The 15,580-nt window shown below is 48.6% G+C and overlaps 2 protein-coding genes and 1 long non-coding RNA gene across 8 annotated transcripts in view; 2 read left to right on the top strand and 1 right to left on the bottom strand.

The window, feature by feature from the left end:
• SEPT8 (septin 8) overlaps nucleotides 1-4,095 on the top strand; it is a 41,499-nt gene extending 37,404 nt beyond the window's left edge. For 2 of the 4 annotated variants that reach the window (XM_027643403.1, XM_027643401.1), the window contains exon 10: nucleotides 2,655-4,095. In XM_027643403.1, the coding sequence (XP_027499204.1) occupies nucleotides 2,655-2,820 (166 nt within the window). In that variant the 3' untranslated portion in view covers nucleotides 2,821-4,095. Of the gene's footprint in view, nucleotides 1-239; nucleotides 251-2,654 lie in introns of those variants that run through there. The other 2 variants (XR_003527646.1, XM_027643402.1) reach the window with 2 other exon arrangements.
• LOC113947134 lies at nucleotides 2,777-9,022 on the bottom strand. Its single transcript, XR_003527647.1, has 3 exons — nucleotides 6,547-9,022; nucleotides 3,904-4,044; nucleotides 2,777-2,867 (listed from the first exon to the last, which is right to left on the bottom strand). It is a non-coding gene; the product is annotated as an uncharacterized LOC113947134 (long non-coding RNA).
• A 221-nt stretch (nucleotides 9,023-9,243) lies between these two features.
• KIF3A (kinesin family member 3A) overlaps nucleotides 9,244-15,580 on the top strand; it is a 20,145-nt gene continuing 13,808 nt past the window's right edge. For all 3 annotated transcript variants that reach the window (XM_027643399.1, XM_027643398.1, XM_027643397.1), the window contains exons 1-7: nucleotides 9,244-9,343; nucleotides 10,703-10,985; nucleotides 12,531-12,675; nucleotides 12,910-12,994; nucleotides 13,466-13,571; nucleotides 14,321-14,460; nucleotides 15,104-15,301. In XM_027643399.1, coding sequence (XP_027499200.1) covers nucleotides 9,338-9,343; nucleotides 10,703-10,985; nucleotides 12,531-12,675; nucleotides 12,910-12,994; nucleotides 13,466-13,571; nucleotides 14,321-14,460; nucleotides 15,104-15,301 — 963 coding nt within the window. In that variant the 5' untranslated portion in view covers nucleotides 9,244-9,337. The remainder of the gene's footprint in view (nucleotides 9,344-10,702; nucleotides 10,986-12,530; nucleotides 12,676-12,909; nucleotides 12,995-13,465; nucleotides 13,572-14,320; nucleotides 14,461-15,103; nucleotides 15,302-15,580) is intronic.

Genomic DNA, 15,580 nt, shown 5'->3' with positions numbered 1-15,580 from the left:
GGGACCTCGGGACCCTCGTCTGGTCTAACCCAGCACCCAGAGTCCTGCTCCTGCAGCACCCCTGGCCTGGGCAGAGCCCCCTCAGTACAGCATTCACAGTCACAGCCTGCAGCACCTTGACTTGGCTGGTGGGAATTCCCTGGGTTTCACTGCTGGTTCCAGTCATGTCTCTCCACACGTGTTGTTTGCACTGTCTCTGGCACTGGATGTTTCTGGAACACTTGGCACTCTCTTGGCAGTTGGAAGAGCAGTGTGGCTTTCTCCCTGCACACACACAGAGCTCTCTGTGTTCTCAGAGGGAGCTCTGGCAGATTTAACACTTGAGAAAGCCTGAACAGCTCTCAGCAATCAGTCCTGCAAGGCTGCTGGTCAGGAATTCCTCTCCTGCAAGGTAAGACAATGAGGAAGGGGAGGAAGGCCAGAAACTTTCTCCCTGCACTGATGAATTCTGCTCTTACACAGCATGAGGGTCTCCTTGCTCCTGTCCCATCCCTGTCCCCAAATTATTTGTCCCATGTCATTACATGAGACACCTGCCCAGTATTTAGGCTGTGCCAGCCCATATGGAACCCCTTCCCATTCTGTGACAGGGTTGCAGGTGTGGTGGTATCCATCCTGTACTGGCTGGATTACACCTTCAAAGTAGGGTAACAATCGCCTGAAAACACTGGCCCTATTATCTAAAACAAAACCAAAATGCCATTTGTTTGAAAAGAATGTGTGAAGCTGGTTTTTAAAAGTCTGAGAGGTTTAATCTGACCTTTGTGAAACTGCTTTGCTATGAAGATTAGCAGTTAATAAGAAATAATGTGGTTGAGGGGAATTAATTAAAGGCATTTTGTATTGCCCAGTCTGCTAAGACAGAACAAATTTGAAAAACACTGACCAGCATGTGCTGGTTGGTGAGGGCCCAAGGCAATGGGGGTTGTGGACGAGAAGACATTTCATAAGGATCTGTGATTGGGTCTTTAATGGTTTAACCAGGAAGAAGATTCTAGACCCCTGATTCCAGGGTAAGGCCTTAGGAAAACTGGAGGTTTGATTGAGGCTTCTCACTGCTGACCCAAAACCTTGGTTCCACCCCAGGGCTGTTCCAGAGGCAGCAGTGGGGACTCCCTGTTCCTCGAGAGCAGCTCCTGCTCAGGCTCCCACGGGGTGAGCCAGATCAGCTCTAATGAGAGAACAATGGTGTGAGCTGGATGAAAGGCTCCATCTGTCAAACTTCATCATGGCTATTTTAAAAATAAACGGAAGCATTTGGTTCTCCCTGCAGTTTGTAGCTGCCTGCCAGCTGGAGCTCTGAGTTGAAGGATTGTGACCGAGTCCCTCCTCTCCCCAGCTCGTTGTATCTAATGACATTAAAACTGAGGGGAACAAACACTGCTTAGGAGGGACATAAAAATAGACAGGTAATACCAACTGTCTTTATCCTCTGAGAAGCACAGTGATGCTTTTTCCCTGTTGTTTTGGCTGCTCTCTTTGCTGGGACCTGCCAAGGCAGTAGTTCTCCACTAGAGCCTGTGGGGTGGCTGTAAGGGAGGCCATGGGCAGCTGAGGGCACGAGCCACCCCTGCCTCCCCTCCCCACTGGGCAGGGGGGGCCATCCCAACACTCATCAGTCTGCATGGCTAAGTCAGGAATTTGGGATTAGTAGGTGGGAAAGGTGCTGAAACAGCCTGGCTTACAGTGACCCTCAGCCTCTCCTGATGGGAATTCTTCCAGGCAGAAGGGTGGTGGCAGGGCAGCCTTGCCTTGGGATGGCCCTGGACAGCTTGGCTGATGGGATAGAAAACACAAACAGCATTGGGTGGCTGCAGGCACATTAGCTCTTGATCCACAGGCTCTTTATGAATTCAGCACTGTTCACCTGTAAGGAAAGATGCAGATTTTTGTAAGTTCAGGATAAATTACTTCCTTGTCTGGCCACTGCTCCTGTCACTGTAATTAGGGGGAGGGCAGGGGCAGGCTGGATGCTCCAGTAAAGGCATAGCAGCAATATGCTGTTGGTCCTGATGCAAAACACTTAACCAGGAATTACCACACAGAAGGTGGGCAAGTGCTCCCTCTCTTTAGGAGACAACAGGCAGGAGGGACAGGACAGCAGGAGGCCAGGTTATTTCACACAAATTCTAGACCACGAAATGGGTGGACAGTAAGCTGACAGTGCTCTCTCTTTTATGTGTTTTATAAAACTGGGGGAAAGCTGTAGAAAAAAATCCATGAAAAAATTGATCTTGCCTTTGGTCATTAGAGGTCAAACTGATTATATTTTACAAGCAGTGTCTGTGCTTAGACTGTACTTTTTGCAGTGTTCAGTGGGAGGCTGCGGACACTGGGCAGGTTTCTAGGTGGTCTCAGACTCTCCCGTCATGGGAGAATCTCCCCTGACTCAGGATCTGTGGCCAAGAATTTGGAGACCTCCCTTCTCTGCCAAAGGGATGTCCCTCTCCCCAGTCCCACCCCTGAGTTGCAGTTTTGTTCCCTTTTGTTAGCACCAGCAGGGTCTGCAGCAAAGGCAGAACACAGGCACGAGTCTCAGGAGCTGCTGAAGTGCAGTGCTGGCTGTTAACACACACGCCTTTATTCATTTACCGTGTCCTGCCCTCAGCATTTGTGACCAAAGGCCATTTTGCTTCCTACCTGTGCTTTTTTAGCAGGTCAGTAGTAACACAAAGCCAGCCAGGAGTCTGCCTGTCCAGCTCCAAGGTGATGATCACCAAGACCAGCGTGGAGCCCCTGAACTGCACGAGCTGGTGGGAGGCCATCCAGTGCTGCAGCTGCCTGGTGAAGAGCGCGACGTGGAGGGAAGGATTCCTCTGAGGCAGCTGGGGGGAGATGGGGCCAGCTGGACATCACATGGCCTGGGACTGGAGAGAAGAGAGAGTGTACATATATATATATATGAATATATATACAAAGAAAAGCAGAGGTCAGTGGAGTTGATATGTTTTCATATGTCATCACCCAGAAGTACAGATGAATTTCATCTCATAGCAGGAAACCCGAAGGCTTCCCCCACCTTTTTCTTTGTGTTTTGTGTTTGTACTTGCCAATCATTGAACTGATAATGAATGTACGGGGTCTATGTTTCCTAACAATCTCTGAAGTTTCTACGTTATCCAGATTGCTGCCCAGGAGATTCAGTTCAGGCCAGCAGCTCCAAATCCAGCAAAACCAGTAATTCCAACTGCACTCTGAATTTCCCAAGGAAACAAGCACCTGCAAAAGGCAGTTTTCACAATCAGCAGCCTCTAATGGCTTGATATTTGCACATAACCTTAAAAAAGGGATCCAGGATGTGTTTGTATCACATGAATTTTGCCTTACCAGCACATGATCGTTTCTTGAAGATAAAGTTTAATTGTTTCTATCAGATGTTCAGTAACTGCAATGTGAACTAAGTGCCAGATCGGAGTAGTCTCATTGCATAAATGAATAATTAGTGGGATGAAAAGGAAAATGATTTAAGGAAAAACCTGTGTGTGAAATGTAGCAAAACTCTGACAGCTTTCTATGTACAGTATTAATAGAAGGGAAATAGTTAGAAATATTTTTGCAGCGTGTATTTAAAAAAATAAAAATGGCATAGAGTTGTGCATTATGAGAATCTTTTAAATGTCCATTTTAGTTGTCCTTTAAAGACAGGAGTAAATTTTTTTCAGGAAAAAAGAAAGGTTTTAAATAGTAGAAAATTTTAAAAATTAATTTTAAAAGAAAGTTACTGTAATATTCTTTAAAAGACTTGCAGATAGGTAGGAACAGGTAGTTTGCAGAGCATCTTGGGAAGGATGTGTGTGTGTGTGTGTGTGTGTGTGTGTGTGTGTGTGTGCATCTGTGTTTTCTAGTCTTATTTGATAAGGAGTTGTTTCTTTAAAGAAAAAAGTTGCAAAATGTAGTGCTTACAATGTTTAAGAAATCCATTGGTGTTGCTGTGTAAAAATCCTGCTGAAGCTCATCCAGGATAATTCTTTCCATTCTCAAGATCTCAGCTGGAGAGCATTTACAGCTGCTCTGCACCACCAGTGTCTGCACCAATGGGATTACCTGTAAAAAAAGTTAAAAAATTAAAAAAATAAAGAAGCCAACATCCTACACAGTGCTGTGTGTGCTTCTCTGTATGGTGAGGGGATCTGACAAGGTTAAACACGTCTGTGGGAAGCAGAATGCTCATCCAGGAGCCCTTGGTACTTGGGGTAAACAAATTAACGCTTCTTCATTATGCCCAAGTCGTTGAAAGACCTGGAAACATGAACAACGTTTAGTGTGTTGAAAATGAAACATATAGACCTCGTCCTCTCCACTGGTTTTTGCTGCAAGGACAAGAAATTGCAATGCACTGCAGATATTTTAATTGGGCCTAAAGGGAGAAGAAGAAAACACCGAATAAAGAAGATAAGAGTCTTGGGGGAAATAATTGCATTCTGTGACACGTGCACAAGTTTCAAACTTTCCTTTGAGTTACAGTTGATTCTGAATTAGTTTAGCTACAGAATCTGGAAATAGAACAAGGAAATTCAAAAGTGAAGCAGAATAAAACCTCTTATTGGTTCAACCTTTATTCCTGTATCCCACAATTCTTAGACTATGCAATGCCACATTATTTACAATGCAATGTTATTCCTTCTCACCTCAGATACTGGTTCAGATTGGACTTCAGGAAGGATTTCTTCATGGAAGGGGTGGTAAGCCCAGGGAGGTGTTGGAGTCACCATCCCTGGAGGTGTTGGCTGAATGGCTGGACATGGCACTCAGTGCTCTGGTTTAGTTGACAAGGTGGTAATTGGTCAAAGGTTGGACTTGATGATCCTGGAGGCCTCCTCCAACCTTAATGATTCTGTGATTCTATGTGCCAGTATCAATCTAAATGGCATTGAGAGCAGCAAGGCTCAGCTCAGCTCCTAACTTTGCTGTCGCTCCAGTGGCAGAAAATGTCAGCCCCATAGTTTGGTTAAAAATTGTGATTTCAAAACTAAAATATGAAAAGCAATAACATGAATGCTTTGTGTTTAGCAGAGACAACCAGATGATAATGAGTTCTTTGGACTTATCACAGCATTTGGACTCAGTTCACACAAACGCTCCTGACGAGGGCTGTGCATCAGTGGAACCTCATCAAACACTCAAGTTCATACATGTTTATGTGTGTGCTTAAAGGCCTTCCCCAGCAGCGACCCCGACTGCTCCCTAAATCTGCTGCCAGACATAGTCCCTGCTTTGTGTGTAAACTGATTACATGCTCCTTACATTCCCAGGCAATAATCTGGCCAGGGAAAAGCTGAGAGATCTCTGCCTTCACTGATGCCAACAGCCTGTTGAAGATGCTGGGCAAACGTCAGGGTAAAACTGGAACTTGGAGCTTATTTCTGCAATCCAGAGAACTGCTTTCTTGTAACTCGACACAGAGATATCTGTGCCCTGAGGGGGAGGAAAAGTTAGAAGAAAAATACGGTTAGTCCTTTGATGATTTTGTTAACAGTATCTCCAAAGGAAGACTCAAATCTTGTTAAGTGCTCTAATTAGCATTTTGGATGTCTGGAGGCTGGAAATGAAGGGAGTTGTTGGCTGTGTCTGCAGAGGGAGGGCGAGGGCACATTTCAGTGCTGTTTAAACCACTGGTTTGTGTTGCTCACCCAGTTGTGCCCAGCTGGTACTGGGTTGTACTGGAGCACTCAGTGGGGAAGCACCCAGCCCTCCCAAAATGAGCACGGTGCTGAGCATGCTTGTTATTCCCACCCTGGGAAAACTGAAGCCTCAGTGCAGCACCTGTTCCACTCAGGCAGCCTCGACAGAGAAACTGGGCTCAGGAGCAGGTTTTGATTTACTGTGCAAGAATTTTAGCAGCCCTTGAATTTGCTGAGCATTGGGACCACAGAGCCAGGTTTGTGACTCCACCGAGGCACCTGGAAAAATGTACTGGGTTTTTTCTTTCTTATATCTCGTTTGAAGCTGCTTTGAGGTGAGAAGAAGGCCTCTGGCTGCCATGACAATGCACACAGGACCCATGGCACACACCTGAACATTATTGGAGGAGAACTGAAAGGGCCAAGCAGCTACACAGAACAGACAACATCAACCACCAACTTGTTTAATATTAGTCATCACATTACCTTAATTTGCTTAATCTGGTAGTAAAAATACTTCATAAAAAGTAGCATTTCTAGACTATTGCAAAAAAGAGATAAGGCTGGCAGGGCATTTCTGTGTATACATCCAGTTCTGATGCACTTACAGAAGCAGCTGAGCAAAACTGTTTCCATTGTACACAGAGGCCAAGGAGTGTTGTATCTTCCTAAAGCAGCAGCTTGGAATAGGGCTGGGTTTCTGTTAGGACTCAATGAATTCCCTCTTCTCCCACCTTAACAGATAGAACTCACAAATAGTGTAAAGCACAATTAACTCTAAGGTGCCAAATTTATGGTTTAACCATTGATGGGCTGCTCTTACCTGCTCCATCACATTTCCCAAAACTACTTGAGTCAGAACAAAATGCAAAGCCCCTGGTTTACACAGGGCATTAATAAGATGTAAGATGTGACCAGTACAGACCCTCCTCCTCCTCCATTCCTTTAGCCTGGTCCATGTGGGATGACTTTTCATTCAGGGGGTCAGATGGCAGGACCAGCAGTGCATCTCTGCAGAGTTCCTTTAGGGAATTCTAAAGGGGACAGGGGAGGATACCTTCAGGGTGAGATTCTGGAAAACTGGCACCTTCCAAATCCTAGCTTCTCTGGTTAAGGCATTTTCCAGGAAGAAGGCAAGTTGCAAGCTCTCTGTAGGTTCAGGGCACTTCATAGCAGCTCTTTGGGCCACTCTCCCTAATGGGAGCTAATGTCAAAACCAAGAATTATAAACAACATCCCAGCTGCTTGTACTAAGTATGATTTCCTTTTCTGATGCCTTTCCAGCACTGAGAACTGAGGAGCAGCCATAGGACTTAGTTGTTTGCAGACAGAGCAATCCTGACATCCATTTTCCCTGGAAGTTTGTGATGACAGAAAACACATCAGATGGCTCAACAGCAGTAGTTCAGCTTTTTCTCTCCTGGGCTGTGTAAAGGCTTGAGGAACCCTGGGTCCAGCAGTCCAGATGAATCCATTTATCCTGTTTCCCACATTCCGCTCTCCATTTGCAGAGCTATTAAATCTCAACCTGTTATCACCTGATTTCAAGTTTCTGTCGAAGAGAGGTTTATTGTTTCCATATAAAAGCTCAAAGACAACTGTTCTTAGGAGGTTTATGAATTCTGAGTTAAAAGTTTTCCTCAGAGCAGTCAATCTTTGGAGATAACCACTTTGGAAATCCTGATCTCCAGCCTAAGCCAATATTTACAGGAAATAAACATCTCTAAATCATATCAGGTAAGAACCAAGCAATGAGAACATCTCAGCCTGAAACTATTTCAAGTGTTTATTCAATACACTGTTTTGGTGTCTCTTTAACATCAGAAAAAGTATGTTACTTGGTATAAAATTTCTGCTTTTCTTTCCAAAGCATGGTAGATGTGGGCTTCCTCATCAGTGTTTCCTGGGAACTCACACCATTGTCTCTGCAGCACCATTAAAAACCCCAAGTTCCATGAACCCTCTGGAGACCACTGTAAGCTGGAGCTCTGTACTGTTCCCCTGAAAGCAGGTACCACACATGACTTTGGCTTCGGCTGCATCCAAACCCAGCTGCCCAGGGAGAGCTGGAAACAATTTATCTTTTATCTGAGCGGTTCGACGCACAGAGAACTTTAATCCTAAACAGAGGGGGAGGGGAAAACAATAATTAAAGTCTCACCCTCTGGCTAATTTCGACTGTCCCTGAGAAGGACAGCGAGCAGCTCCTGCAGTGCCTGGACAGCCCATCTGTCCTGTGGGCCATGTCACCGCGGGCACTACTGGAAGCCTCGGCCAGGAGCTTCGATGCCCATCCTGGGAAAACGCAGCCCTGCATCACCAACCTCCACTCTCCGGGTCCACACTGCACTTCCCAGCCAAGGCAGGTCCGTCTCACCCACACAGGGTCTCCCTGTTCTCTCCCCAGCCCCTTGGGTTATACACTTTCTGGTGCGAAATGACTCTCTCAGTCCACGAGTCTCAGCGTTCAGCACAGCTCTGGGCAGCACCGGGGCAGTGAATAAACTGCAAAGTGACTGTTTGAACACCTGGTCCTCGCACCTCCTGACTCACCTGGTGACACTCCCTGGGGTGAGGGAATGGCCCTGTCTTGTCATTCCCGGCCCTGTGACACACTGGTCAGTTTGGTGGAGGAGTTCTGGAAGCCCCAGATCAATCCTGTCCACATTCCTGCTCTTACATCCCTCCGGGAAAAGCACAGCACAGCTGACACACAGCCCTTGGTTTGTGCCTGTGCTTGGTGCTCTGTGCTGGGCATTCCTGGCCTTGCCCCAGGATCCCAGGCCCTGGTTGTCCATAGCCAAGGCAGCAAGGGCAGGAGTGGGACTGGAACAAAGCCCTGTGACCTGCCAACAGCATTTGGGTGTGCAGAAACACCTGGGGGGAGCGAGACAGGTAGGATTGAGGAGCCAGGGAAACTATTTATGGACCTTTCCTGTTGCACAAAATGATGTCTTTGACTCTTAGTGACATATATTATGAAAGGAAAAAGCCAGGTTGTTGGAATAACTTAGTCTAGTTCCTGTAAATGTACGGCACGAGGACAGTGGGATGTGGACATGCAGCGGGGTGAGTAGAACAGCAGGTGTGGAGGATCCCAGCAGCATCCCGTGAGAATTTACACTGAATGGCAGATAACCTGGACACGTGCCTCTTCTAAGCACAGGGCTAATTGATTTCTGTGCCACTTGGTCTGTATTGTTTATATTTAAGGCACTCTGCATTCCCTCTATCTCAGGAGTAATTCAGAACGTTCCAGTCAGGAAAAGGAGGAGATGGATTTTCTGTGTGGAGAACAGGCTGGAGCTGCAGCCCCGTCAGAGCCCAGTCAGAGCCCAGTCAGAGCCAGTGAACCCCAATCAGAGCGCTCAGAGCCCGGTCAGCCCCCCGGACCCCGATCCTCCCCCCCCGAGCCCCGGCCGCCCCCCCGGACCCCGATCATCCCCCTCAGAGCCCCCTCAGAGCCCGGGCGGTGTCCGGCCCCGCCCCCCCGCCCCGCCGTTCCCATGGCGATAGGACGCTCCCCTCGCCCCCGCTGCTCCGGCCCCGTCATTGGCTGGGCCCGCTCCGGCCCCGCCTCCCCTGGCCGGCCATTGGCGGTGGGGCTCCTGCGGCGCGCGCGGATTGGGCGCGGGGCGGGGCGGCGCAGGCGCGGTGCCGTTATTGTTCCGCGGTGCCGCCGCCCGGGCGGTGCTGCCGCCGCCGCCATCGCCATCATGCCGGTGAGCCGGGAGGGGGGGCCGGGCGCGGGACATGGGACACGGGACACACACACTGCGGCCCCGCGGCTGCTGCGCACCTTGGCCCGCCGCGGGCAGGAGCCGCCGCGCCCGGGGTGGGCTGACAGGGGCTCGCAGGCCCCGCCGCTCCCGTGCGGGCGCCTGTCAGGCCGAGCGGGCCCGGGGCGGTGAGGGGCTGCGGGCGGGGCGAGGTCCCGTGGCAGCGGGGGCTGGAGGGTTCTGCCTCTCCGGAGGGTCTCGCCCCCATCCCGGCGGGCTCGTGGCGGCTCCCGAATCCCGCCCCTGGGTTTTGGCCGCACGTCGTGTGCGGTCCCTGCCCCGCCCGGGCGGGGCTGAGCCGCTCCCCGCGTTCGGCAGCAGCCTCTGCTGAGGCCCGAGGGGAGCCGGGCAGGGGAGAGAGGCTTTTGTTTTCGGCTGACATCCAGCTGCGCTGCTCTAGCAGGAGGTATCTGCTCAGCCGCAGCACCTCGCGCCGAGGGGAGTGTCTGAGGCTTAACTAGAGCAAATGGGCTTTAGGTTTATTTAATCAGGAGAGCATGTGACAGCAGATTCATCAGCCGCGCTTCAAGATTTGTTTTGGTAACTGCATGAACGAAAAGGTTTGTGAGGTTTTATAATACAACATTCGGATTTTCTAAACGATTACATTTCAGCAAGTACACCGAGGGTTGTAACTGAAATTAATTCCCTTCAGCAGTGCTCCCTGCTCAAACCTTTGTGAGGTTTGAGAGTGTGGTCAGTATTAATGTGAAAGAATGTCATGGCTGCACACAGTTCCAGCAAACTGCTTGCAGATTGCTTGCAAGCATGAAAGCGTTTCCTGAAAAAACTCAGACCACGTTGAATATGAAATGCTCAAGGATTACTCATTGAGTTTCCCTGTTGGCAGACGAACAGGTTGCAGTGGGTGATTAAATGTGTGTTATTCTCTCAGCTTTAATTATAAACCAGTTCAGGTTTTAACTCCCCAAGTTCACAATCCTGTAAAGATGTGTGCAGCTGCTTGAGCTGATTCGACAGCATTTGTGCTTAAACACACAGTGGTTTCGTCCTGACAGAGGGCAGGGTTAGATGAGATACTGAGAAGTAATTGTTCTCTGTGAGAGTAGTGAGGCCCTGGCACAGGTTGCCCAGAGAAGCTGTGGCTGCCCCATCCCTGGAAGTGTCCAAGGCCAGGGTGGACGGGGCCTGGAGCAACCTGGGACATGGAAGGTGTCCCTGCCCATGGCAGGGGGTGCAATGGGTTATCTTTAAGGTCCCTTTCAACCCAAACTGTTCTATGATTCTGTGTTCACACTAGCATTACGACCTGTGTGTTTTTTGGTTTTTAAACACTTGCAGATCAACAAGCCTGAGAAGCTGGACAGGCCTGAGAGCTGTGACAATGTCAAGGTGGTGGTTCGGTGCCGGCCCCTCAACGACCGCGAGAAAGCCACAGGCTACAAAATGGCTGTGAACGTGGATGAGATGAGGGGGACCATAACTGTGCATAAAACAGACTCCTCCAATGAGCCTCCCAAGACATTTACATTTGACACAGTGTTTGGACCAGAGAGTAAACAGCTGGATGTCTATAATTTAACTGCAAGACCTATCATTGACTCTGTCCTAGAGGGATACAATGGTAAGTCCTGTGTTTTAAGTGAAGGATCCCAACCCATCTCCTATTCTTTGCCTTGTTGGAGTTCCAGCTGATCTTGTTTAAGGGAGTTTCACCTTCTGAGGGCTGTGGCCCTGTGTTGTCTCTGTCGTGGCCGTGAACTTAAAATAGCCTGGAGGTACTTGCTGTTCTGAGCACTCAGTGGTTGTACCCACTGTGATCATTAACACTGGGAGACTGGTGATGAACAAGATTCAGCTGAGGTCAGTTAGTGCTGTGCTTTTATCCTGTATCTTCTCTTTGCAAAAATCTGCACTTTATCTTATTGTCAGAGTTCTCAGTGGCTCTTCCCTGTCCAGTGTCAGCACCCAGGCAGCTGCCACGGCTCTGCAGCACTAGGTATGCACACGGACCTCTGCAGAGAACTGCTGCACTCTGAACTTGGCTGTTTTGAACTAAGATGACTACTTCAACACATCTAGCCTACCTCACAGACAGTCTGTTGCTTCCTGCAGCTGGGAAGAGTATGGCCATGATTTGTGTGTGTGTCTGTTACGCATGGAAATGTATTATATAAAGGAAAGCAGATCACTGCCTTGTATAACAGTGTGCTACAAACAACAACAGTTTACAAAATTTTTCAGCATTTGTAAAATGCCTCATAAGCTCTTGTGCTAACACACATGGGTTTCAGCTGATTAAAATTTGGGGTTCAAAAATGGATGGTTCAGAGCTGTGTCTGAGGAGGTTTAGAGTGGACATTGGGAAGCATTTCTTTACTGAGAAACTGGAACAGGCTTCCTAGAGAGGTGGTCAATGCCCCAAGCCTGTCAGTGTTTAAGAGACATTTGGACAATGCCCTTAACAACAAGCTTAATTTTTGGTCAGCCCTGAATTGGTTGGGCAGTTGGACTAGGGGATCATTGTAGGTCCCTTCCATCTGAAATATTCTTTTCAGTTTTCCAGTCTGTAATGGCTTGACAATGAAAGCTTGAGTTTTCAGCAGTGCTAGGCTAAAACTAAGAACTGTTATATTTCTGGAGTTCCAGAGTCAGGGGTCTCAGTGATATTTCTGGATGCCTTCCTGTGAAGGCTGATTCTCTAGTCTAGATTGTAGTTGCACCTGCAGGTTCAGGGCTGGGCTTGTGCTGTGTCTGTGCTGGAGAACCCTCACACCCTTTCTGCTGTGGCTTAGAGCAATAGTTGGGTTTGCAGTTGGTGCATAATCATCTTCTGCTAATTGACCACATTATTAATTGGGCTTGCCTGCATTCTTTTTATGTGGAACTTAAGTGTACTAGTACTCCAGACTTTAATCACTCTGCACAATTAAAACCAGCTAACTTTCTATTGGACATCTTGCAGGCTGGATTGAACAGTGGCTCAGCCCTGTTTGCTGTGTTTGCCCAGCATTTCTGTTGCCCCAGCCTTGTACAGTAGCTACTGGAGTGGGTGGAAAATTTCAGCTCCATAACAATAGAGGTGTTTAGTGCTATCAGGCTACGAAGGGTTGAAATAAAACTGCAGTTAGCAATTTCTCAGAGTTTGCTCATTTATCTTGTCCCCCAGGTACTATTTTTGCATATGGGCAGACTGGAACAGGCAAAACTTTCACCATGGAAGGGGTCCGAGCAGTTCCTGAGCTCAGAGGCATCATTCCCAATTCCTTTGCTCATATATTTGGTCACATTGCCAAGGCAGAGGGGGACACAAGGTAAACAGCTTCTCTTCACTGCTTCTGTCTTTTTTGTGTGTGTCCATGTGTGGCAGGAGCCTGACCTTGACAGTGACAACTGAAATGGTACCTCTGACCCGAGCTGAAAGGCTCCCACTCAGGCAGTTCTTGAGGGGGCAGCAAGATTGTGTTGGTATTTCACTGCATTTTCACTCTGTGACTGTGTTAGTGGGACGTGAGCAAATTCTCACTAAACAAACTGTTCATGTTCAGGTTCTTGGTTCGTGTCTCTTACCTGGAGATTTACAATGAGGAAGTGCGGGACCTGCTGGGAAAGGACCAGACACAGAGGTTAGAGGTGAGCCTGCTCTTCCAAAAGTGGTGTTCGCTTGGACTCAGAGAGCAGCATTCTGCTTTTGAGACTGGAGCAGCACTTGAAGGGAAGTGGGAGGTTGGGCTCCTCAGCAGTCCTCTTTCCTTGCAGACAGAGTAGCTGGCTGTCACTCCTGGCTTCTCTGAATCCCTTCCACCTGGCCAGCTGCACAGTGAGAACCTGGCTGTTCATCCAGTCACTTTTGTGCCTGCAGTGCTACCCCACAGGCCCCTCAGCAGTTCTAGGAATTGGAGTGTGAGACTTGAAGTCATGTCTTGCCCCCAGGGGAAAACTGTGGAATGTTGTTATGCATGAGTGTTTATTCCTTATCTGCTCTGAGTGTTTTATGTGCAAACCAGAACCTGGAGGGGTGAATCACTGCACTGTTACAGTACCACTGAGAACTGCTGCTGGGGGTCTCTTAGGGATGCTCAGTCTGAACTGTTTCTCTCTTAGGTTAAAGAGAGACCTGATGTGGGAGTTTATATCAAAGACCTCTCAGCTTATGTCGTAAACAATGCAGATGATATGGACAGAATCATGACTCTGGGCCACAAGAACCGTACGTAGCCTTGCTGGGGGCAGCTTAAAGCTCAGACAGAGCACAGGGAGAGACCCTGGTCCTGTTGCTGGGAAGGTTGTTCAGCTGAGTAGAACAGAAAGATTATCTTGTCCCAAACCCCTTTTGTGTAGGGGCAGGTGAAGAAGGCTGTGCCTCCCACATTGGACAGTGCCAACAGGGGGTCAGCAAAGGCAGGATGCAGTGAGGGCAGTCAGTGTCCTCAGAACTGCTACTGTGTCTCTTGGTCCTTTTCCCTCTTCAGTTCTGATCAGGATAAGCATTAGCCCTGTGCTATGAGTGCAGGGTGGTTTATGTGTTCTGCAAGACTTCTTTGTTAAGCTCAGATTATTTAATGACTTAAAGTTCTGAGTACTGTTGCTCTTGGTGTGGATTCCTGTGCTCTTATTTTTGAAAATACAACTGTTTTCAGGGATCAGCTGTGGACACCTTAGGCTACTGGTCTTTGTAGCCTTAAAGAAACAGATGAGGATAACTGCTGCTCTTGGGAGCCTGTGGTTGGCTTAGAGCTGCAGCAGGCTGTAACACTTCTGCTAGTCCAGGTTGGATGTATACTGCAGCTTCAGTGCCCAGGAATACACTTTGCTGCTGAGTCTGAGCATCCCTCTGCCCTCTTCTGAAATACAGGGTGGGGTAAAGAGGTGGGGATGAGTTTCCTCTGAGAGCAGGAAGAGTTAGAGAAGCACCTGATTAATTCTGAAGGCATCACTGCTTTTTCTCTGCGTGCCCAGGTTCTGTTGGTGCCACAAACATGAACGAGCACAGCTCTCGCTCCCACGCCATCTTCACCATCACCATCGAGTGCAGCGAGAAGGGCGTGGATGGCAACATGCACGTGCGCATGGGCAAGCTGCACCTCGTGGATCTGGCTGTGAGTGTGCCCAGCAGGGCCTTGGGCAAGAGGGTTGGGTTGGTTTGGTGAGGTTTTTCCAGGGGACTGTGACCATGCAGTTCATCACTTGCAGGTTTCCTCCCTGTCTCACTTTGAACCAATGTAATCGTGCTGGTAAAACAAGCCTTTAGCCCAGGATTTACACTGAGGCACTTTTCTTTGGAGAAGATGCAGGAAAAGCAAGACTAAAGGCAGTCAGTGTCTGCATCTTAACTTATTTACATGATGTGTGTATAGGATGCTCTATGAAACTCTTCAAAATAATTGCAGTGTTGCTGCTCTCCCTTGATCTGCTGATAGGAAGAACTGTAGATGGTGGTTAGCAGCTCCAGCTAAGGTACCTTTTAACTGCTGACTGACTGCCTGTAACATTTTTGTTCATGGGGACAAAATCTCCATTTTCTCCAGCTGCATTACTTTGAGCAGTCCAGAATTTGCTGGCACTGAACGCTTGACTTGTCTGTCTGACAGTGTCTGAGGTACTCACCCAGGTTCTCTAATAATAAGTGAGGTGGCTACTGACATGGCTGCTAGCAAGACTTCAGGTGTAGCTGATTCTGTTTGGAGGGAGGAGATGTATTTGGGGATTTGTTTTAACTCCTGCTTCCGGTTCCCTTTGCAGGGCTCTGAAAGACAGACAAAAACTGGAGCCACAGGGCAGCGACTGAAGGAAGCCACCAAGATCAACCTGTCCCTTTCCACCCTGGGGAATGTCATCTCTGCGCTGGTGGATGGCAAGAGCACCCACGTGCCGTACCGCAACTCCAAACTGACACGGCTCCTCCAGGACTCCCTGGGGGGCAACTCCAAAACCATGATGGTGAGCTGAGACAGCTTGGCATTTACCTCTCTATTTCTGAGCTGTTTGCAGCCTAGAGAGTCTTCTCTGTGCATCTCTTCCTTTTCCCTTGGCCCCTGTGCAGAGGTGTACACGCACGTACGTGTAAGATCGAACAGAAGCTGTGATTGGGTAGCCAAGAGCAGCTTCGGTGTAGAAGCAGCAGGAAAGCTTGGGAGAGAGCAGCAGTGTGAGACTCAGGGCTGGAAGGGGGTCCCTGGAAAGCTTGGGAGAGAGCAGCAGTGTGAGACTCAGGGCTGG

This window comes from Corapipo altera, unplaced genomic scaffold (genome assembly GCF_003945725.1).
Source record: "Corapipo altera isolate COAL_440 unplaced genomic scaffold, ASM394572v1 75, whole genome shotgun sequence".
Taxonomy (NCBI): domain Eukaryota; kingdom Metazoa; phylum Chordata; class Aves; order Passeriformes; family Pipridae; genus Corapipo; species Corapipo altera.
The sequence above is the reverse complement of the archived record's forward strand: the minus strand, read 5'-3'. Positions and strand labels throughout refer to the sequence as shown.